General features: G+C 37.9%; 1 protein-coding gene and 1 long non-coding RNA gene across 13 annotated transcripts in view; one reads left to right on the forward strand and one right to left on the reverse strand.

Annotated features, from left to right (window-relative positions):
• SYNE1 (spectrin repeat containing nuclear envelope protein 1) overlaps positions 1–23,843 on the reverse strand; it is a 321,099-nt gene that overhangs the window by 106,364 nt on the left and 190,892 nt on the right. For all 12 annotated transcript variants that reach the window (XM_069787039.1, XM_069787028.1, XM_069787027.1 and 9 more), the window contains 15 exons: positions 23,129–23,394; positions 20,194–22,354; positions 19,465–19,802; positions 18,655–18,799; positions 17,439–17,657; positions 16,260–16,522; positions 14,481–14,646; positions 13,712–13,867; positions 13,346–13,498; positions 10,953–11,135; positions 9,303–9,440; positions 7,797–7,982; positions 4,608–4,730; positions 2,318–2,500; positions 886–1,029 (listed from right to left, as the gene is read on the reverse strand). In XM_069787039.1, coding sequence (XP_069643140.1) covers positions 886–1,029; positions 2,318–2,500; positions 4,608–4,730; positions 7,797–7,982; positions 9,303–9,440; positions 10,953–11,135; positions 13,346–13,498; positions 13,712–13,867; positions 14,481–14,646; positions 16,260–16,522; positions 17,439–17,657; positions 18,655–18,799; positions 19,465–19,802; positions 20,194–22,354; positions 23,129–23,394 — 4,824 coding nt within the window. The remainder of the gene's footprint in view (positions 1–885; positions 1,030–2,317; positions 2,501–4,607; positions 4,731–7,796; positions 7,983–9,302; positions 9,441–10,952; positions 11,136–13,345; positions 13,499–13,711; positions 13,868–14,480; positions 14,647–16,259; positions 16,523–17,438; positions 17,658–18,654; positions 18,800–19,464; positions 19,803–20,193; positions 22,355–23,128; positions 23,395–23,843) is intronic.
• LOC138686071 (uncharacterized) lies at positions 6,263–11,897 on the forward strand. Its single transcript, XR_011325388.1, has 2 exons — positions 6,263–6,458; positions 10,706–11,897. It is a non-coding gene; the product is annotated as an uncharacterized lncRNA (long non-coding RNA).

A 23,843-nucleotide genomic window follows, 5' to 3' on the forward strand; every position in this document is an offset into this window, starting at 1 on the left:
AGAGAATAGTAGCATTATTAATTCAGTACTAAAAAACCAGTAGTGTTTCTTTAGGCAACTTGCTCTGTGTTCATACTGACTTTTGTAACAATTGGATAGAAAATGAGCAACACATATAACATTAGGTTATATTACATAATAGCACAGATAGCTTTAATTCAAAGGTAAAGAAATGGTGCCATCTGGTGCCAAAAGTGACACACAGAGATCAGTGGTGCATTGTCTATCCCAAGAAATACAGAAGAGACAGGCGAAGGGGAAAGGGGCTCAAGAGCTCCCATGCCAGCACAGCGAGAGGGCTGCACAGGGACTGTCCCAACTCATTCGAGTGCTGACGATCAATGAGTTTGAAGGCAGGACCTGTAACTCCACAGGACAAAACTCTTCCCAACAATGACTTTAAAAGAAGCCTTTGGAGTACACGTTGCAGAGTTTTGCTCCAAATCTACTGTGGTTTTCCTGTGATTCAAGTCTCTTGGTGTTCTTTTACATAACAGTACTAGGATGGAAATGAGTAAGTACTTCAGGATATATATCTATAAAAAATGATCACTGAACTAGCAGTGTTCACCTGACTATCTGCTCCATTGACTTCCAGGACACTCCTCAGTCGAGTACCTACATTAACTGTCCCTTAATTATGCAATGCTTTTGTTTGTCGTAATGTTGCCTCGAGATTAGCACACATTGAACTGAATAAACAAATGAAAACTCCATACTGTACCAATAGCATGAGTTTTGTATCTGGTATTAAGTCTATCTGTTCAACTAGCCTGGAGCAAGTCTGAGAAGCTACTCAGCTAATCTATGACGATTGCTTATGAAAAGTTTTTTGGGTGGACGAACTGCCATTGAGCCCATGTGTTTGCATTTTGGCTCTCCTACCTCATGACGTGAAATCTGGACCTGGAGTTCCTGAATGTTGCTGGTTGCTATTGGCTTGTCTTGGATCTCATGATGGGCACTCTCTATCATTTGCTGCAAATGTTTCATTTCTTGCTCGTATTGCTCATACTGAACCACTGCTTCCTAGAGAGGAAAAAAACATCTTGAGTGGCTGCATGAAAATAAATATTTACTTAGTCCAAGCATGACTGATCTCCTTTCTGAAGTGGAGAAAACTTACATCTATCTGGCACTCACATCTGGATAAGCAAAGCAGGAATATAGTCAAGAAAAAGTTCCTTCAGAAATATTGTGAACTGCAATGAATTCAGTGGTTTCATTTATTTAACTATTTCCAAAAAACAGTTCACATAACATGATGTTTTAGGTATCCAATATAAGGAACTAGAACTTCTGCTTCCAGCAAGTACCTGCACCAAACATACCCACCAAAAGATAGTATTGCCTAGTCTCATGGTTTTACTATAAAGCATTTTCATCTGCTTTTTCACTTCAAGCCTCCATTTATGAAGTGGAAAGACTATATGAAAAAGTTTGATTTTACAGAAAATACAACTGGGAGAGAATTATGAAGATTGATGCAGACCATTATCCTACCAGCCTAGTATCAATTCTTGCTATCATAGATTCACCAGCAGTTTGTCTAACCTGTTTTTAAAACTTTTGAGTTTGACATTGTATCCTTCCTTGTACTTACGTATCATTAAGTATCCTTAATGATCTAAAGTCTCTTCTGTTACCTAACTTGAAGATCTGTAGTTGTATAGCTCACTAAGTATTTTTCTATCACTAAATAGCAAGAAAGTAAAAGGCTATTCTCTTAATCTTTGGAAATACATTTTACATGTTCAGTTATGAATTCAAACAATCAAATGAATCCTAGTTTTCTTATATTTAGCAAAACTTGAAAATGCAAATTTAATAGATGCTGAATGACTCCAAAATCAGAAAGAACATATATATAAATTTTAAATAAAGAGAAAATAAAATAATTGTTTTTATCCTAGAAAACTATTTAATTAACCCAATAGTTTTTATGCAATCACTCTAAGCAGTTGATGTTATAATGATATATTAGTTTCATTAACTGATTACATATATTATAGAATTAGACTGCATACAATTGTATATTAGCTACTTGCCTAGTCAATCCTAACAGCATTACAAAAAACGTAGCAAGATCGAGGAGAGAACTGAGATGAGAGTCTGATTAAATCAACAGTTAACATGATCATGAATGTTAAAACCCCCAGAAACATGGAGTCAGAAAGGACTGCAACTTAGTGGGGATCTTCCTAGTGGTACTACATGGAAAAGAGGAATGCAGAGAGATAGGAAATTCTCTGTTTTCCTCACAATTTGTATGGCACTGCTCGAGTCTGAGTAATTTACGGGACGGGGTTGCACTCGCCTGCATGATGTTGCACTGCTGAATGGCAGTGTGCTGCAGGCGGCTGGCCTCCTCCTGGAGCCGCAGAGCACTGTGGCACATTGGCAGGCCGGTGACCACCTCTTCGGGAATCCTCAGGGCACTCTGGCAGACTTGGACGGCGTGAACTTTTGGCTTCAGCGACTCCATTTCAGACAACAGATGCTAGGAACAAAGTCAGTGCCACAGTAAGCCAGTTTTGCAGAACTCCCAGAGCGTTTCACGCAGCACAAGAAAAATACTGACGAGCTCAGGCACTAAACCAAACAAATTTGATTATCTATTTTCTAAATTGAATATAATCAGGACACACTTTGTCTGGAGTTGCTCATCCTGAAGTGAGCATTCTTTTAAATATCAAAAAGCCCATATAATAGGAATAAAAATAATTCATTAAAAAGCCTAGTAGTACCTATTTCTAAGTGTCTAAGTACAAAAATATTCCTGTTAACATATTTGAAAAAAATATCTTTACAAAATCCACAAATCAAAGCAGCATAGGAGTCATTTATGTATACACATATTTTAATGTTAAAATCTGAGTGAACTCCCTGCTGGGACACAGAAGCACATTTTCAAACCAGCAAATAAATCCCATTGTGTTCACAGCGTTCCTTTGAAAATACAAACCACAGCTGAAAATGTTGCTTAAAATTTAAAAGGCAATCAAACAGAAAGAAACACAGCTACACAGAAATCCTTTCGTTTGAATAATCATGTGCTGTGTGCCTTTGTTAATAGTCTCTGTTCCGTTCACAATGTCCATTCAAGCTGTCTGTTCATATGTATGAGAAGGGTCTAAGTGCAATGACTGGAGAATAGATTTGATCAGCATTCTTTTTATCTTAATTGGGTAGTTTAATGTATTCACAGATAGAAAAACAATTTAAAAAAAAAAAAAAGAAAAAGGCAAAGTTGATGAAAAGGGCCTTAGCACATTAGAATAATATTTTAAGTTCAATAGGTATAAATCAGCTAGACAATGTGTATGGCAAACAGGGATAAAGAGACTGGTTGTCTCCTTCCCCTATACCATGTGCAGAAAGATAGCTAAATGGGTCTGACGTGCATACTGACGTGAATATTGTGGTTTGCTCTTTATTTCTGTGCCTTCCTGACATATGGTGGATAAACTAACCAGAGATTTGGTATAACGACCTATTCCTCAGACATCACCAGTGTGGCCTTTCCTCTGGTAGGCCCCATACTGCTGGCAAAGGGTGCCTTTATTGGGCAATCGGCACCCAGAGGTACCCTGGGGGCTGCATGCCAGCCAAGAACTCTCCAAGACCCCCTCTCTGGTCTGGTGAAACAGGTGGGCAGGGGCTACAGCCCCTTTCTGTACAAAAGAAAGTCATACTGTGAGACCTGCTAGAGCCAGGATGAAGAATACACATCAACAGCAATGTAAAATCTGTACTCCTTTAGTCTTATGGCGGGTGATGAGTTTCACTTACACTCTTCAATGCCATATTCCGAAATTTGGCTGCAAGTGCCTAGAATAAAGACTGCATATTTTAATCAAAAGGGAAAGCTCTGCAAATTTACCTTTCATCCATATGTTTTTCTGCAGATTTTAATCCTGAAGTGGACCTGTTGACATTTAGTTTTCACTCGCAGACTAAGACAGTTAGTTCTGCATATTAGCTTACAGCAAGAAACATTTAAGCAACTCAGAAAGCTATAACTTGGGTTATTTTTCTTGTCATGAGACTGAGACCAAAAATAACAAATTGACAAATCTCTATAGTAGGCCAAGTGCAATACAGAAAGTAGCAATATCTTACAGAGGTAATTCAACTAAACATACAAAAATGTAACTAGGCTTAGGGAAAATTGAATTTTCTCTTAGCTTTCCAGTTGACTATTGGGGGAGCTAGCAACACACTATCTCACTGCATGTCTATCTGTATAATGGTGATAACAATCTAGACTTCCTTTTGAAGTACTTTAAGAACCTGTTGATGAAAAGCACTGGATAAGAACTGAGCTTTATTATTATTATTAATATGGATTAAACTTGGATTGGATGCACATTTCTCAGAATTGCATCAACCTAAGAACAGACTCATAAAGGATTATATTTCAACCATTCCCTTTGAGGGAATGATTTTTCCCATTCTGTCTCTTATTCCCTTGGCAGTAATTTGGGGCTAGACTCTGAAAAAATGACCCACCTAAGAAACACCACAATCGTTGTCAACAAACATTCATTATTCTTTGTGTAAGCTGACACTACTCAAGTGCTTATTTTGAGGTCCTGGCCTTTTACCTGTCTGTGAGAAAGTTGCTCTTTCAAGCTCAAATGCCCAAGCTCTGGAGAGGTCAGTGTGGCTTGGGCTTGCTCCAGAGCAGCCTGCAGGGCTCTCAGCTCAACTTCAAATTTCTTCATGTCCTATAATAAAACACATTTGATTCAGGGTTAAATAAGAAAAAAATAAAAAAAAAAACACTATAAATATATCTGTCTGGATTTTGTAGCTACATCCCTTATATACAGTGCTAAAACTAATTCACAGTTTTAACAATGAATTTTAAATCTTTAAAATATTGGATAAAAATACAAGTCATATGACAGTCTAGAAAAAGAGGTCTCAAAGTGTGCTGGTTTTGACTGGGATAGAGTTAATTTTCTTCATAGTAGCTGGTGTGGGGCTATGATTTGGATTTGTGCTGAAAACAGTATTGATAACTCAGGGATGTTTTTGTTACTGCTGAGCGGTGCTTACACAGAGCCAAGGGCTTTTCTGCTCCTCACCCCACCCCACCAGCGAGCAGGCTGGGGGGGCACAAGGAGTTGGGAGGGGACACAGCTGGGACAGCTGACCCCAGCTGACCCAAGGGATATTCCATACTGTATGACGCCATGCTCAGTATATAAAGCTGGGGGAAGAAGAAGGAAGGGAGGGATGTTTGGAGTTATGGCGTTTGTCTTCCCAAGTCACCGTTACACGTGATGGCGCCCTGCTGTCCTGGAGATGGCTGAACACCTGCCTGCCCGTGGGAAGGGGGGAATGAATTCCTTGGTTTGCTTTGCTTGCATGCGTGGCTTTTGCTTTACCTATGAAACTGTCTTTATCTCAATCCGTGAGTTTTTTCACTTTTACCCTTCTGATTCTCTCCCCCATCCCACTGTGAGGGAGAGGAGTGAGTGGCTCTGTGGGGCTGAGTTGCTGGCTGGGGTTAGACCACGACACAAGCCAGAGTTATTATTTTAAGTAATTCCTCAATCTCAAATACAGCATGTACTTTATAAAGCTAATTTCATAAAGTTTGAGGCCTAGATGTCCTCTAGTCATCTTCCTGTAATAAGACAGGACATAACTGTCTTATCTTTACAGGCCATTCTTAAAGGCCACTAGCAGTGGAGTCCCACTTACCTCTGCAGACAACATATTCCACTATTTCAGTACTTTTTTTCTGTAGAAAGTTTTTTCTGATGGTCTGACATAAAGTTATCTTTTGGTGTAATTTCAATCCTCTACTTACTATCCCATTAACAACAGACATGAAGAACAAATTATTTTTATTCTCTCTGAATACATCATATGTTAGGATAATCTTTTTTCATGCATCTTGTCTACAAATTTACACACATATCACAATCATCACTATCCTCTGTTCCTCCTCCAGTCGGTCCACATCTTTTTTTCAAGTGCAAAACTGGTCACAGCTGAAACCTCACTAGTGACCAACAGGTAGAACAAAAGGACTTACTTCACATACCTTACAATTATATACTTTATTTTCTGCATGGCGTTTGGATTTTTAAAACAATGTGGCACTGTTCACTCATTTTTCCATGATCCACATTATTAAACTTAAGACCTTTAAACTGGGTGTGTGAAGCCAGTAGTTCCTCATTCAGAGGAGCACATGCCTGTTTCTTCCTGTCTAAAAGTAACAATTTGCCCCGTCTCTGTTGACTAGCAGCCTAATTTTTTTCAGGTAGTCCCTGTATATTTGGTGTTGTCTAAGCATCCCGAAAGCCATGATCTCTAAACCATCATCCAACACATTAATGAAAATTTTGAATAGTACCAGATCCAAGGGAGAAGCCTGCAAAACCCTACTTGATGTAGCCCTCCTTTTGGGCTGTGAACCATCGACAACTACACACCAGGTAAGTTTTCTAGCCAGCTTTACACATACCTATTGTATTTTCAACCAGATAAGCTTATTAACTGTGTTGATAACAATATCATGTGAAATATTATTAAAGTCAAGATATATCACATATTGTACATTTATATAAAACTCTATTACTTTCACATTAAATTGGTCACTTTTGATATGATTTTTTTCCTTTGTAAATTTTTGTTGGCTTCTATTCATCTCCATGTTTTCTTATAACAATTTACAAATAGTTTATTCAACTGTTCCAATATTTCTCTGAGAACTGAAGCTAGTAAGTTTCACTTCTACTATGCTTACTTGTACGTAAATCTCTGGTTTGTTCTATGAAAAATAAATTAAAAAATAAGAAAAGCCTTCAGCTTATAAACTGCGGTTTACTGATTTGTGCTTTTGTAATGGAAAGAAGTCTTTTTCAAAACCTCTCTGTTACACTGTTATGGCTGCTGCAGCTGCAGCATTTCTCCTATATTCTATAAATGTTGTAAAGTAAGAGTCAAATGTGGAGAAGGACCACTTTATCCTTAGCTGCGATTGTCCTAACAATTAGTGATAGCCTATTCTCTTAGTTGTCTTTAAGTATTTTCCTATATAGTAGTGTGTAATTGTAGGAGGTGACAGCAGAAGAACCCCTATAAATATACTAATTATAAAATTCCAATATTAATTTTTTTCCTGAATTATTGTATTAATTAAAAAAAAAAAAAGGTAAAATTTCTTGCCCTGAAGGTAAGCACAGGTAGAAAAGACTTCTATGCTTTTCCCTGTGTCTTGCACTAGTTTACCATGCCCTCAGGCACTGCATAGGCAAAACACACATTTACATGAACACTAAACCCATATGGAAGAGCTGCACTGAAATGTCAGGGACATGAAAAAGCATGTTCATTCTTTTCATGGCACTCCCTTGTAGAGGTAGGTCTTACATTATGGAATTCTGATCTGGTCCAGTACTGATCTGAATTAATAGATAGCAGGCTTTAGATATCTTTTAAGAGAAAAATAAAGGAAATGGCACTGTATAAGCACCAACACAGACACTTTTCAAGTATCTAAACACAGGTGCTTAGTGCCAACTGAGACACACCATTATCCCCAATACATCCATCCAGAATGGGCAGATATGACAGGACCTGCAGGAATCTTGTCCCCATCTGGTATAGCACCTGAAGGCAGTATCTTAAACGGCGCAAGATATCTAACTTTAGACAACACAATCATACCTGTTATAGACCACAGGTAATCTGCACCGCAACATGTCTCAGAAACATGATGCACACATGACTCTAAGCTGTCAGCTAGCATTAGAAAAACTGCTTTCATATACCTTGGCAGCATCTTGGAGATTTGGTAGACGCACTTTGATAACTTGCTGTAATTCCTCTGTCCGCCGCCCCAGTTCCAGCACTTGCTGTGACATTCCTTCAGTACAGTATACACTTGCCAGATACTCAATCCTCTCACTCATGGCCTCAAGATCACCATGAATCTCTCCGGACTCATCAAGCATAGTCTAGATGGAGATATGAACAAACTGAATGCCAGAGTTGATTTTCAGATTAAACATATCTTTAAGTATATTCCTGTTCTGCAAACTCCTCAATTAGTACACATCTGTAAGCATATGATTAAGTTCTACTGATTTCCTGTAAGGCTTCGGCAATATGCTTAATTCTCAGTGTATGCTGAAGTGCTTCAGTGTATGGAGACTGGGAAATGGAAGAGTAAGTCATGAAGCTTCAGCAGCTGTATTTACCAATACATTCATTTTAGTGTTTTGCTATACACGCTTGCCTGTAAAAATATAACATAGACAATCTATGGATAGGATTTGTCCTGGAAGCTTGATGTACCTAATAGGAAGCAGCAGAAAGCACTTGGGTGCCTTAGTCCCATTAATGCTGCCTAAAAAATGGCTACCAAAGTGTTCTGTGGGATGGCATTAGTTAAGCCCGTATCCTCATTGATTTTTGAACCAGGGAAAAAGCCATAGCAAAAACAAACCAGAAATGCTATCTCCCAGCTATCCTCAAGATAAATTGCCTGGAGGTTCCTTCCTATTCAGAATAAGAAAGCGTGACATACTGCGTTGTCCCAATGTAAGTGAATGCAGCTGACAATTAACTGATGTATATATAAAAAACATAACTAATCCAGTCTTATTTTGGCATTAGTGAGACATAGTCATTTTATGATGCTTTGATTTGTTTCATGTGGTCAAGCTTCAACGTTATCAAACTGCTCCACTGATACCACACTTACACATTGCACACACAGAAAAAATTGCACTGTCACAGGGACAGCAGATCACTCTAATGTGAGATGTTCAGGAAGAAACTGGAAGAAACTCATCCATTGAGTATCAGTCTGAGAACATTTGGCGTTAAACTCATCAGATGAGGACAAAGGCTATTCCAATTTAGTGTAAAGGAGAAATAAAAAAAAAGAAACTGAAAATAATGTTTGGTTAACTAAAATTCTAGAGGAATATTAGCTGCAATGAGGTACTCTGTGTGATAGAATCACAGTGTATAGACACAGTACTCAGTCAAAAGCTACTATGAAGCCAATGTACTTGAGTAAACTTAGAGATCAACTTTGAATCATGTACCTTTATTCAGCAATATATCTTAATTTCAGTCTTCAAAACATTTGTCCAAAACTAATTAATCATTTTTTAAGACTTGGGGGAACAGTAAAAGAAACCTAGCATTTTAAGACTTTTTTTCCTCAAGGAAAGGAGGCAAAAAAGGTGTAGGAAATAAAACTTCACTGCTTAGAAAATAACTTCTTTTATACACTGCCCTTTAATTTTCATAGCTCATATAATCACCTGGTAGGCTTTAAACTGATCACGAAGCTGAGAGGAAGAATTCCATGTTATACTACCATGTACTAGGATATTTGCTTTCTCGATCCATTTCAATATGAACTCGAGCATTTCATTGTATTCTTCCAAGTGTGAAGCAGCCTGGATATAAAAGAAAAATCAACTTAAGCCTAAAATGTAATTCTGTACAGTTCTTAGAGAATGATAAAATTCATTTTATTTCATTTACTGTTTTTAACTTGGGGAAAAGTTTTAACAACTTTTCCTTACTGTTGAATGTAATTTAATTACTTCTGAATTTATGGAGTTAAAATAGGTCTTCGAGTAACAAGTATATCTATTTCAGGGGAAAAAAAGCACTATAGGAATGTAGGTTACACAGGGAGAGTGCGTTGATGCTCAAATATATCCCTACAGGGTACACTTCCTGAACATTTCAGCCTCACACATAAGTTCCAAAATACCTTCTTGCTCGGTTTGTGGCTCACTGCAAGCCTCCTTTACATCATTCCTTATTTTTCTTTGGGGATGACATGAAAAGGGACAAAATGACCTTTTTTTAAAACCTGCTTTGTCCACTCACTCTGCCATATTTGCAAAAAGAGAAATATTGCACTTATTTCAAAATACAGGACAAAATCTCCACTTTCTGATTCATCCAATTTCTATTTAGCAAAGTACTCTTTAGTTCAAATTTTCTTCTCACTTAGCAGGAATAATTTCACTGATTTTCATGCATTTGTCCTGTATGAAGGATGGATCAAATCCTAGGTGACTGAACTGTATTTGCATGCAGTTTGCCTTACCTATCATTTTTTATGATAGGAAGTGGATTTCTTGGTGCTGAACAAAAATATCCTAATGGTTAAATCCCTTCTCCAAGTACCTTTGACTGAACTCTTACTTTGATAGTAATTTTCTGCCTCTTTTTGAAAACAATTTTTCAGAGGAAACTGAAGAGTACCATGAAATAGTTATCTTTTTCAAGCCTTACAGAAGCTTCTTTATGCATGCAGAAAAGAGAACTCGTAATTTATCAGGGTATTGATGGCAGAACCACAGAAAATCCATTTCTTTGCTTTTGGCTAGACTTTTTTGGGATAACGATTAGCAAAAAAAAATACATAAGAGTTTCAGAGACCTTGAACTGCAGGGTAAGCATCTTTATGAATGCTGAAACATTGCATAAACATTATGCATTATCAGGGCCAGTGTATCTAGGCTTTTCTATTGAATCTACAAATTATATTGACCATCTATAGATTGTGACTAGAGCAAAATAATTTTTTTTTTTTTTTAATGCTGCAAATATAGGTAACAGTGATAAGAGAGAGGCCCTGAAAAGTACAATGAAATACTATTTCCTGGCATGCTACTGTTTGTGAGAAGGTCTCTAATCCTTTCAGGGCACCAGAGGAACGAACCAGCACATGATTCATGAAAGTGGATGTTAAAGCAGCATCACAGAATTATTCCACGCTCCTGATCTGACCCGTCTGTGCCTCTTTTTGAGGTGTGATACAAGCCCTGACTAATAATAGCCAGATGTGCCAAGGAATGCTCCTTCTTGCATAACTACAGGAAAATAAATGGGAAGTTTGCATGCTCCTTCTGCTTCTGAAAGGAAACAGCAGAAAAGATTTGAGATCATACCTGACTGAGCTTCGCTGCTCTGTACTCAGCCTGCCGTATGGTCTGTTGGTGCAATGCAGTGAGTTTCCCTATCCTGTTAGCCAGCTGCTTCGCCAGCAGTGCATTCTGCTCTGCAAAGTCCTGGACTGATGCATCTAATTCCAACAGCTTTATACTGCAGCTGTCCAACTCTTCACCGAGGATCTAGACAGAAAAGGAAGAAAATCAGTGATCCAGGAAATGTTAGCTTTCTAGTTGATTATTTCTAGTCCAACTTGCGACTTTATACACTGTCCAAAGTCTCTATAGTTTGTTCCACTTTTATTCTGGCTGGAGACCAACAATACTTCTCTAAGCAGGAAAGCAGAACAGCAGGATGTTTGGTCATCTCTTAAATGTGTGCCACTATTCTTTCTTCTCTGACTTCCTGGCTGAAACAGATAACTGTTCTCCCTACCATAGCAAAAGACTGAGTCACTTCAGAGTGACATTAACTGTTCATGGCCATCTTTCTGTTTGTTTTTGAAATGAATACTCAGCACACATTGCCATGACAAGGATTTTTATTTATTGGAAAGGGGTTTTGTTTTGTTGCTGTCTTAAAACATACCTTTACAAACCCAGAAATATGTAATTACTCATTAATACATTATGAAAACTTTTATTTTCATTTGAAACTTGCATTTTCATAGCTTGATCTTGACACAGGAGCAGTCTGGATCATGCTAGACTGTTTCAACAGAAATAGATTTTAAAATCAGATTTTCTTACCATAGTTACAAAGTTTCTGAAAATTTTAAAAAGGAAACCTAAAAGGTTTTCCATGTTTCTTATAGACTGATAACACACTTATGTGCTACAGTTTCTTGGGGAGGGGGCATTGGTTTTTTTCTGTATTTGTTTTTTATACCTAAGCTGTTAACAATTCCTTGGTTTTGTAATATAAATAAAATAAGTCTCATCAAACACTCTAGCCCCTTTCCAATTATTTTTAGAAATTTAAATTGCAATCATCAAACAAAAATTGATTCAGAACACTGCTGTAGCTACAGGTGTTTCAAGAAATTACTTCAAGCTCTTCAGGTTAGGGCTGTCCTGGCAGACACACCATAGAGTGTAAGTTATGATCAATTGTTATGAAAAAAAATATTATTCCATGAACTTAGTGACATAACTGTCTACATGTAGACATAAAGACAGATGTTGAACTACTCATCAAGACAAAGACACACATATTTCAGGCAGGCATAAATAAATGTCTCCACTATAGAAATGATGCAGAATTTATATGCCGTTTAAAAGTGAGGGAAGGACCCATTTGACTTGGGTCACATGGATTTAAAATAGATTTTTATTTTATTTTTCACAATCAGTTTCAATGTTAATATAAAAATATTTACTGCTGTAATCAAAGCCAAGCCAATCTCAGGAGTATCAGCTGAGCACTGACATAAATGCAGTTGAGGGAACATTACTAAATCTCCAGTGACAGAGAGTTTTTTTCTATGCAACATGGGAAAGCACATTTCACTGGCATTCTGCTTAATTACTGGAATCAAGGAGATACATCAAATTTAATGGGATATATTTCAGTGACACCTGCTGCAAAGCAAATGCTATTTTGAAGCATACTGAGAGCAACTCATGAAAATAAACAGGTAATTTTTTACATACCAGACATGCCAAATCTTCTCCTATGCTTTGCTTACTTTCAGACAGTAACTTGGTCAAGTTTATCTTTGACTAGTTAAAAAACTAAACCAAAGCCCCCAAATTTCCACCTTCAACTAACCCTTCCCCCATCTTTCCACCCCGTAAAAGCCTCTACTCCCATCTGATGATCTTAACTTAGCGACATTACACTCAGTACAGATGAGCTTTTCTGAGTGTGCAACATAACTAAGGTTAAGAAAACCCATAAAAAAACCCCAAGAGTCCTCTGCATTACCCTTAACCGCATCAGTAGCACTTTACCTCATTATTGCACCAAATGATACGAGATGGACTATTGGCTAAGTAAATTCTATTTATCGCAAGTAAAGGTGTACTGTAAAGAATGGTCTTTTCAATACAGACTGGGTCAAGGAGCAGTTTGGGAGCCTCTTAGGCTTTCCTAAATTGCAGTCATACTCATTATTTAGAAGGAATAGCCTAACTTTGTCCATCTGACTTGCTTTTACTCTCAGCTACTTCCTCCAAGTCCTGTTACTCACTCAAGTCCCTGTATGGGCTAGTTTGCAAAGAATATAATTAAAAAATCTCATCAGTCAACCCTTATTTCTGTCCATTCTTCTGTTATACTACATTAAAAAAATGTGTCATGCAAGTCTTCACAAATACAACTTTGGTATGAAGTGAGCATCCCAATTCAGTAGAATTTATGGCATAATCAAATCAGGGAAGCCTTGTCTTACCTTCTGTTCAAGTTTAGCTTGTGCTATATCATTTGTTTTCTTTTTAAGTTTGGAAAGAATGGCATTTAGTTCATTTGCTATCCCCTGGATTTTCTGACCAAACTCTTGATTCAATGTTTTGATCTGCTGAGTTTCTCTTTCTTTGGTTTGAATCTGTCAACAATAAGAATAAAATTCAGTAACCAGAAATCTCTCCTTCTGAAAGGAAATTAACTTTCATTTAACTTACTTTGATTTAAATGAAGAAGGTAATAAAACTACTTTATGTTGTCATAGTTTGACCACACTTGGATACTGTATTTCACTAAGTTATAAAGTCTAAAGAAGGGCTATAGATCTGTAATGCATTTATCTGCTATGCTTTACCTGATCCTGTACAGTTACAAGGGCCAGCCCAACTTCTGCTAGGTGAAGAGAGAGTTCAGAAGGCAAAATGGTATAAAGCCCCAAGTACTTATTCTGTTGCTGTTCAGCCATTTTTTCAACAGCCTGGCGATGAGTAGTTACTTCACCAAGGAGAGACTAATGACAGAGAAAGAGTATTGTTAAGAACAATGGGAAAAAACATGCCTCTATAAACTTAGCAAATGCAGATGTTACATGCAGCTTACAACAAAGCTAATTGCTTTCAAATTTTTAAATAGTTCATTAAAAAGAATTTTATCTTCAGATTCCCTGGACTCTCATTTATGACTGTCTGTCCAGTTCTCTGTTCCTGTGTGACCACATGTATATAGAATATGTCAAGTTTTCAACACCTCCAGTGAAATGAGATGGTTTTATTTTGTTGCTTCCCTCCCCGCCCCAAACTGCCAAGATCGAAATGTCACATTCTGTCCATTCGCATTCTACAGTTCCCCTATATTTTAGACGAGAGGAGAAAAACTACTAAACAATATGCTAGCATGTAAAATTGCATAAACACAAATATGTGAATATATCTTAAATATCTTTAAATTTAGGTATGACAGCCCATCAGCTACTTCATGCTTTATGAATTTGTCTAGCGGCTTACTCAAAAACTAATTAGTATTGTCTAATCTGAATACGTGGTGGTTTTGAGCTGATTAACACTCACCAGCAGATTACAATGAAGATAAATGTTGTAATTTTGAAATTGACAGATTTGATATACCTGCAACTCCTGAAGTTGAGTATCCACTTCTGTATCAGGGCTTAATAAATATTCTTTTGTTTCCTGGATCCAGGACTTCACAATGTTAATCTCTGCTTCAACCTCCTCACGCTCCTTCAGCTCCTGTTTCACCATCTTCACACCTTTTTTCACTTTCTGTTGCATACTTTAGAAACAAAGAAACAATAACTATTTGTGAAGAATTAAGCAAAGTCTAAAAGCATTGCTTGTCAAAAAATGAATAATAAAGATAGCAATTGATAGCCCCACATCCAGAGTAATAAAAAGTGGGGCAATGTTGCAACAGACTACTAAAGCAGCACACTTAAATTTCTCATGTTCATTCTTCAGTTCATTCCTTCTCATTAGCAGTTTTACGTATTTTGACATCAAGCACATAATTCTTTTGAAGAAATGCAAATGTTTACGATACAGACACCTACATCTTAGCTCATCACCACAGACTGCCCTTATTGTCAGTGGAGGAAGCAGGTAATTCTAGGGCATGATTTAGGATGATTCATCATTCTAAAAGAAACTTCTAAAATAGGTCAGAAAAACTGCATCTTAGACCTGCCTATTTGTCTCCACTAATTAGAGATCAAGAATTAACCATTTCAGATGAGGATATCTATAGTCTAAAATAACGTGAGACAAATTCTACCCCTAGTGATATGATTTGCATTGGCAGAATACCTAGGATGAAGCATGGATCAAACACCTGAACACCATTTTTGATCCAGGGACCTATTTCCACACTTTCACTAAGACAGAATTTCCACACCTTCCTTAAGAACTTGGATCTCCTGTAAAAAATAGAATCTTTTTCAGACGACAGCTCTGTGAAAGATCTACAAGACTTCTTGTAGCTCTTACGTATGTGACATGGATAGTACTTTGATATTCCCATATTTGATTTATGTTTGTATAACCTTTCATAGCTGAATCATGCCTTATTTACATGAGCGGGTGATCATCACAGACTTCTTAGAAGCCAATTCTAAGTGAAGAATGGAATTGCAGAAGTGCTAATGTCTACACGTTTTCTACAGGGTTGCTATTCTACTGGAATCAGTTACACATGCACCCAATGAAGTTTGCACAGGCTAGGTGCAGGGTTTATAGATTATTAATTCTCTCTCTCTCTCCCTCTTCTCACTGTGGAGATCCAGTTAATGGCATCTTAGTGCAGTTATGAGGTGGATATGAGTCCTGAAACTTAGCCACAAAACTTCCTGGTTTACACATGACAGGGAAACATTTTAGATTTAGATAAACATTCATATAACCACAGATTGAAATGTTAAGATATGTTTCAGTTGCATATGCACTAAATTCCCCTGTAAATTTCATAGGATACCTACTTTTGGTACCTAAGTGCTTCCAACACAGGAAACAAAGTGATAAACTAATCCAAACTTAGGATACAAAAAGATAAAATGTCACACTTAATGGCAAGATGCAATGGAAGTGTTTAAAGTCAGTTATAACTTCAATGTAGTTTATAGAACTCTTACGTAACTTATTATTATTATGCAAGGCAAGAAGTACGTATTCTAAAATGCATACTCCTGCTGATGGGAATAAAAAATGGTAAAAATGTATTTCAAAATTAATTAAAGATAATTTAAAATTAAAGTGACACTTACTTTAAATATAACAACTAATATTTATTTTAAGCATGGTAATTGTTAATGATTACAAAAATGATACGTGCACTCTTATTAATGAATTATAAGGTACCATTTTTCTAGTGAATCTTTTAAAATATTGCCTTACTTGTGGCATCGATCTTGCATTGCTTTGATTTCTTGCATGACTGGTAGTTCCTCCTGAGATGGAGGTTTTACTTCCACATCCTGAAGCATGCTGACAGTGTGTTGTTTGAGCAGGCCCAATGATGACAGCTGGTGCTCCACCTCCAGGAGGAAACTGCTGTGGTAATCCAGGAGTTCCAGGAGCTCTGTCTTGGATGCCTTTTCCACTGAACTTTCTGGTAAGCGACCTTGTAGCTGATCTATTGCTATGGTGGCTTTCTGAATCTATGGAAAGAGATGCAGTCTTGGCAATAATGAAATTAAACAGAAGCTATTACAACTGATACCAAAAGGTGCTAAACCCAGTGCTGTACTTTCAGATGCTGTAAAACAGTTGTGGCACAGGGCTTGTGCAGCAGTCTCTATAGCAGATATAAATCTATGCTCCAATGTGCTAGATCTAGCTAGCTAGCACTAGCTCTTCACAGTGGACTAGGACTTGCTAAGGGATTTTTTTGTCAAGTGATAACTGGCTCCTCATGTTTTTTAACATTTATTATTTTTATTGCCGTAAGACCTAGAGCTCTATACCAAGGCAGACCTTTATTTGACACAAGTCATACATTTAACAAAAAGATTATCCCCATTCCCAGAGAACCTGCAGTCTGAGCATAAAATAATGGACAACAACAGAAAAAAAGAGTCAGGTAGGATATAAGGGAAAAAAGAGACACATGATTGGTGAGCATTGACAGGCAATAATATCACTGTATAAACTTAGAAATAGCAACTTCATACTTCTCAGGGGAAAAAAAGGGGGGGGGGAAGAAAAAAGGGAAAAAAAGAAGGAAAAAAAAGGAGAAAAAAAAGAAAAAAAAGGGAAAAAAAAAAAAGAGGTTGACAATCTAGAATAGACCATCTGGGGAAGTGAAACATAGAGGAGAAGATTCTGAAGAAACACCAGAAACCAAAATAACTCTGTATTTACTATACTTGTATGCATATAGAAGAACAGTGCAAACCTTGGAGGCAGTGTTTCTAAACCTACATTTTCCATAGCTGTTTTTTAATATAACCTGAGAAAAATCACTGTTATTCCTGCTATCAGCTTTCTCTACCATAAGATGATTAATAAGGCAGTATAATGAGTGAAAACCTATGCACAGTTAACAAAGGAGGATTTACCAAGACCAGAAGTTACCTTATCATTAAAGCCCTTCCATTCTTGCACTGCCTCTTCCAAAATTTTCTCTTGTTCTTGGGCTACATTCCGGAGCCGTGTCCAGCGCTGCCAAACTGTTGTCATGGACCTACTTATAGTTGCCTTACTGGCATCATTGCTAACTTTTTCCAGCTGTGAAGCCTTTTCTTCTAGGGCTGTGATCTTCTCATGGAAAGAATTCACTACAGACACAAGAGTCTGAAAAAGCAAAAATAAGCACTGTTTTCCTCTTTTACAACGCAACTCATAACTATTCAACACACTTGCAGGCAGATGAGCCACCTTCAACCACTGCAAGCAAAGAGCAGGTTGCTGAGTGAGGTTGTTAGGTCTCACTTTATTTTTCATATGCAATGTATTAGCTAAAGCTACTTGAAGGACATGGTCCAAAATGCAACTCTATGGAGGCAGCAGAAATCTGGTGTAATCAGTTTTTCTTTCCCCTGCTAGCCCCTCAAAATGGATGGAAATGAGTATTCAGGACCCTTCTCATAGCAAAGACTGACTTCTATTAGAGTCTTAAAATGAAAAAAGCAATTCAGGTGTTTAAGCATACATTTATGTCATGTTTATCTTTACTGCCATTTTAGATGTCCAAGCATATTAGGATATTCTCATGAAGCTGGCAGACATGACATTACTCTTAGGGGAGATTCTTGCCTCCACAGAGACACAGCTGGAGACCAGGCAGGATGTCTGAACTGCTTATATTAAGGCAACTGATTAGCACCCTAAATACTAGAGGAGAAAGTAATTCTTTTAAGTTACATTTCTTTCTTTTAGATTAAACAAGAGTTAATATTAAATTCCAACCCTTCCTGTCCTAGCAGAACTATTCCATGTGATCTGAAGTAGATGGATGTTTCTATTCATCTGAATTTCTTGTAGGGTACGCAGTTTGGGGGCTTATGCACCCAAGGCTTTTAGGAACCTCCTGGTTCCTTCCAGTTCTCTACAGTCATAGGCACATAGACAGACATTAAGCTGAAAAGTGATTAAAAACATCTCAGTCACCCCACAAATAAAATGCGTGTTCTGCACAACACAAAATACCTCTTGGTGTCCTATGACACAGTTAAGTGCTACAGGAAAAGATCTAAAAACTGAAATTCAGGTTGCCACAGGTGGGGACCTACATAACATACATTTATTTTCACTGAAGGTAAAGGATTACATATAATTTTCAGTACCTTACCTTATGTGTTAGCAATTTCTCTTCTGCTTCATGAGAAGAAGCAGCTTTAGCTACTGAGAATTCAGATAATTTCTTCTCAGCCTCATTCATCACTTCAATAACCTTCTGTCTTGCTGTCTGGTACTCCTGCCACTCAGAAGCACACCTTAAACAAACACAGTTCCAGAAAGAACAATTTAATGCAATACAAAACCATTTGAAAACCAGGAATATTGTTGCACCTGGTTTTCAATGTAACTGCTTATTTTTCTGTTACACAGTATTTTCCAAGAAAAAGAAAAATTATTGGGAAAGAGCATACACAGAAGCATATACTCCTGATTTTGAGCTGTGCCTTAAAGACACAGCTAGGCTTTTAATATCCTTTGTTTGACTTTTCCTCAATGACTTTGCCTAGGTTGTGTTTTAAGACCAATCAAACTTTTGGAAACCAGAAAATTCGGGAATAATAAGTAACATAGTTATGCTAGTTAAAAAGGTATTTCCTTTTAGTTCAAAATGTCTGCTTCAATTTAATTTGTTTCTGCATAAGTCTTATGTCAGGTGAAATAAGGGACAATCGTTCCCTACTCTTCTTCTCGGTGCTGTTCCAAGCTTTATATAATTTTATCATAGCTTCCTCAGGATCACACATCTAGTCAGTCAGTGGCAGAGGAGAAAATAGAATCCAAGAGCTCTGAATCCCAATATTCACTTCTCTCATCAGTAGCACAAACATTTTACAAAACTCTGATTAATGCTGTGATCTCTTTCTTTCATCACCAACAAGGTGATCTTAAAATGAAAGGAAAAAAAAAAAGATTAATATACCTTTGCAACTGCTCTTGCTGGATTTTGGCTTCTTGCTTTGTCCCTTTGGCCTTTTCCTCCAATGTAGCTACATTCTGCATCAGCTTCTCTCTTGCTGTGGCTTGGATAAAGGGCTCTATCTCAGACACAAGGCCCTGTAACTCCTTCATATGATTAGTGCACTGACTTTCTGTGCTGAAAAATTCAGTGTGGTTCCTTAGGTTCTCCTCAGAGTTCTCAACATCAAGACCATTTCTTGCTAAAAGGAGAAATTCCTGAGCATCTTCAAGCCAGTCATTTGCTATCTGCACCACTTGGTAGTATCTTTGGCAGAGACTATATAATTTATTCAAGGTAGCCTGAAATAAAAGGGAAAATTATACAGAGGGTCACAGACATAAAAGTCACAGCAGCAACAAAAATATCCTCTGCTGAGAATGTGGATTTTGCCCATGCTTACTTTCTTTTCCCTTTATTATATCTAAAATACAGGTCCGAAGGGACTACATGGAAGTAGGTTTTGAGTAGGTTTGCACTTCTACATGCAGGTGTAAATGCATATTAAGGAAGACTTTTCCCCCTTCCCCCCCAGTCCTCTATGACAACAGGCCACAACCTATGTCATTAAAAAAACCCAAACAACAGGATTATTAAAATCAATCTTTTCATGATGATTACAAACATCAGGCCACAGAGAGATCTTTCCCAGCTTCATGAGAAAGAAACTAATGACACTTCGGGTGCACTAACCTGTCTCACGTGTATAGCTTCTTGAACTTCACCATCTAATTCTGTCAGCTCAGCAAGAGTGTTTTCCAGGTCAGCAGGTATCAACTCCTTTGCTTTCATATATCTCTCTTTCTCTTTATTGCTCAGTGCATTCATTATTCTCAGGCTTGACTGCACTTCTTCCTGATGTATCTGAACCTTTCGGATTTCTTCTTGGATGCTTTGCAGTTTGAGGTCCAAACTTAATGTTCCATTAAGTTCTGTTTTCACCCATCTCAACCAGTCCAGTGAGCGGCAGATTTCTGTCTGGAAGTCTATGCTTTGCACAAGTCTGTTCTCGCACTCCATCACGGTGTCACCAATGGCAGCATGCAAAGACTTTAGTTTCTCTTGCCAAGACTGAACTTGGTGATTTGTTGTCTCACGTGCAGATGAGTCAAGCTGAGGAGAAAGGGCTTCTAGATGTTCAGTTATTCGCTTCAGAAGACTCCCCGAGTCTTGTAAGCTGCCCACCAGAGAATGGTATATTTTCAACTTTTCTTCTATTGGGAGTGTTTCTTCATTTACCTTAATCTGCTCCTTCTTCACTGCCTCTAGTTGTGCCTCAAACTGCATACACATTTTCTCGTGCTCCTGGCATGCTTCTATTGTGTCTTCCAACAGGCTGATTTTCTGTTCTATTTGCCTTTTCAACTTGTGATACAGCGTGACAAGTTTTAACATCTCATCTGGTTGCCATGGCTGGCCAGTGCTTCGAAAGGCCTCCTTCTTCTGGTTTAGTTCATCCACTGCTGCACCAAGGCTCACCACTTCACCTGAGAGATCTCTGTAGGCCTGCTGGAGTGACACAGCTTCTTTGGCTAAAACAGCACCTGGAGCTTTGGCCATGTTAATAAACTGATCTTCTAGCTCAGTCAGAGCTTTACTTGTCAACTCAATCAAAGAAGCATACTCTTTTCTGGCATAAATTGCTTCCTGAACCTTATATAATTTTTCTTTTGCCAGAGCAGTGACAATATTGAATTGCTGAGGGAGAATGTTAAGTTTTTCATCCAGATAAGAATGATCCACTTCATTAAGTGATGGTAGGATTTCTTGGCCATCTCTTTGCAGTGCAAGTAACAGATTTTCATATTCTGGAGATTGCTCAAGAATCTGTTGATATTTTGCCAGTTGGCTGTAGAGTTCAGAGTTAGAATTCATTACATTGACTTCTGGGAATGTGACAATATCAGCTTGTTTTAGCCAATGGCAAACTTTATCCAAGTCTTCTTTGAAATATTTCCTGGAAACTATATTTTTCTCCAGTTCTAACAATCTCTGGTTACACTTTTGTAAAACAGTGTCATACACATTCTGTAGTTCTTGCAGTTTACCTAACACTTCGCTCTTTTCTTGTTCTGTTGCTTCCTTCATTAAATCCCTTCCTTGAGCCCACAACCCTGTGACTTCATTTTGATAGGCCTTCAGGCTAGCCTGGGCATTCTTACAAGTCCTGATCTGTTTGCTCACATCTTCTGGCAACAGACAAATGTGTTCCGGAAACGTTACCTTCTTCTCATGCTGGTGAATTTGGTTTGTAGCCTGAAAGACTGCCATGAGAAACTGGGTCTTTTCAGACAGGGCTTTGTTCAGGTGCTTTCTCCTCTGGCCGACCAGATCGCTGAGACAATCTACATGGTGCTGTGCATCAGAAAGTGCTTTCTGCAGCTCCTGCCTTTCATTGAGCCCTAGGTTGGCCATCACCCTGTCAGCATCCTTCAAAAGTGTCTTCAGAACAAGCTGTTTGGCTTCAAGCTCACTGCAAATGGTAAGATGATCCATGAGAAGACTCTGAGCCAAATCTGGAGGAGGACTTTGTTTAAGAGCCTCTGAGATACTGGGTTGCTGCTCCTCTGCCCATTCCATTAGTTCCTGAAATTTGGAATGCACCAAACTGAGTTCTTCTAAGGTTGAAACAGACACTTGAATTTTCCTTTTGACAAGGTCCTCCAGCTGAGTCCAGCGTTGCTCGAAATGACCCAGTTGCTCCTTTACTAATTCTTTGTCATCAAGATTCAGATGTTCCATCATCTTCTGTTTCTGATCTTTCAAATCTTCCAGAGCAAATCTCCTTTCCTGTAGTGCCAGTGCCAATTTTTGCAAAGCTTCAAGGTGCACATTTGTACTTTCAGCATCAGATCTGTTATCAAAATGGACAGGGCAGAAATGGATTATTAGATACTCTCTCAGGACAGACTTTTAAAAGAGGTCAGGATGAATTATAAGCCCACTATATACTGAAATCAACATGATACCAATACCTACTGTTTTCAGATTCTTTTGAGAGTACCAGTCTTGAATGTTAATATAAAAGTTTAACATTTTTATTCCTCTCCCTTTCATCTGCAGTATGGTCATCAGGCTGACCATACAAATTAATATGAATACTAGAGCATACTGGTTATATTACACGTATGAACAACAACGTGTACTGAGGTTGAAGTGAATCTTGTTCCATGACAGTGATAGCAGCAGTAATAGACTCTTACAATTTTACACACAGCTGGTGTATTTATGCTATACAAAGCAGCTGCAATCATTTAGCGGCAGCAACTAATCTTTAATGTAATAGTCTAATAAATACAATATCACAATGAAAAACACACATGAAACACAGTAAACACAAATGAAAGAGTTCAAACAAAATAGGCAAAATTCTTGAAATATCAGAAAATGCTATAACCTGAGATGGGATGAATCAGTACTTGCCTTAAAGACAAACACTGAAGATCTGGCTTCTCATACTCTCTTTATTTCAATACAAGTAATTGACCTATAATTAATAAGGCAGGCTTGCTTTAATTAAGCATGGAAGAAGGGATTTTTTCATGGATCCAACTTAGGGACACTCTGTAAATAGCTCTTTCAGGGTATATGCACTAAGTCAGCTTTGCACATGCTACTCCTTTTTTACCTAGCCAGGTTGTCCCACTCCTTTGTGAGCTTTTCCAAGAAAACTTCAACTACATTCATGCGATCATGGTAATCCCCTGTCCTCTGCAGATCCTCCTCCCTCTGTATGAGCAAACTGTGTGCCTGAAGGCAGAGGTCCAGCCACTGGTTGCTCAGTTCTCCTATTTCCTTGTGTTCAGGTGATTCCTGTCCTTGGGTTAGTTTGTTCATCTTCTCAGTCACAGAGGTAAGAGCTGACTGTTTAGACTGCAACTTCTGACTGAATTCCTGAAAAAGATACAAGTCAAAACCAATATGGTGACACCTACTCAAAATTATAAGATGGAATTTAGATAAAACCTCTGAAATAAATAAATTGTGTAAGGACTCATTATCTGCCGAGGCAAATGCTGTGCAGATTTAAATAGGAAGAAGTGCCTTCTCCCCTCCCCTAACCTCCCTTCTCATCTTCTCAGGTGAGGACAGGTTGGTTATAGATGTGAAAGCAAACCAGAGCAGCTTCCAAGTGCCAGTGAGAAACAGAAATCACGATCAAGTCACACCTTGCTGTCCAGGCTTCTGGACTAGCACAGCTCCTACCATGCACTAAAACACACAAGATAGTCTGGGTGTCACGAGAATTCATTTCACCAGGATTGTTTCTAGATCATTTTTTCCTTTTCCTTTTTCATTAGAGACTAAAAATAAGAAGCAGAGTCCATGAGTCAGTGAGCCCC

This window comes from Haliaeetus albicilla, chromosome 7, assembly GCF_947461875.1.
Source record: "Haliaeetus albicilla chromosome 7, bHalAlb1.1, whole genome shotgun sequence".
Lineage (NCBI taxonomy): Eukaryota > Metazoa > Chordata > Aves > Accipitriformes > Accipitridae > Haliaeetus > Haliaeetus albicilla.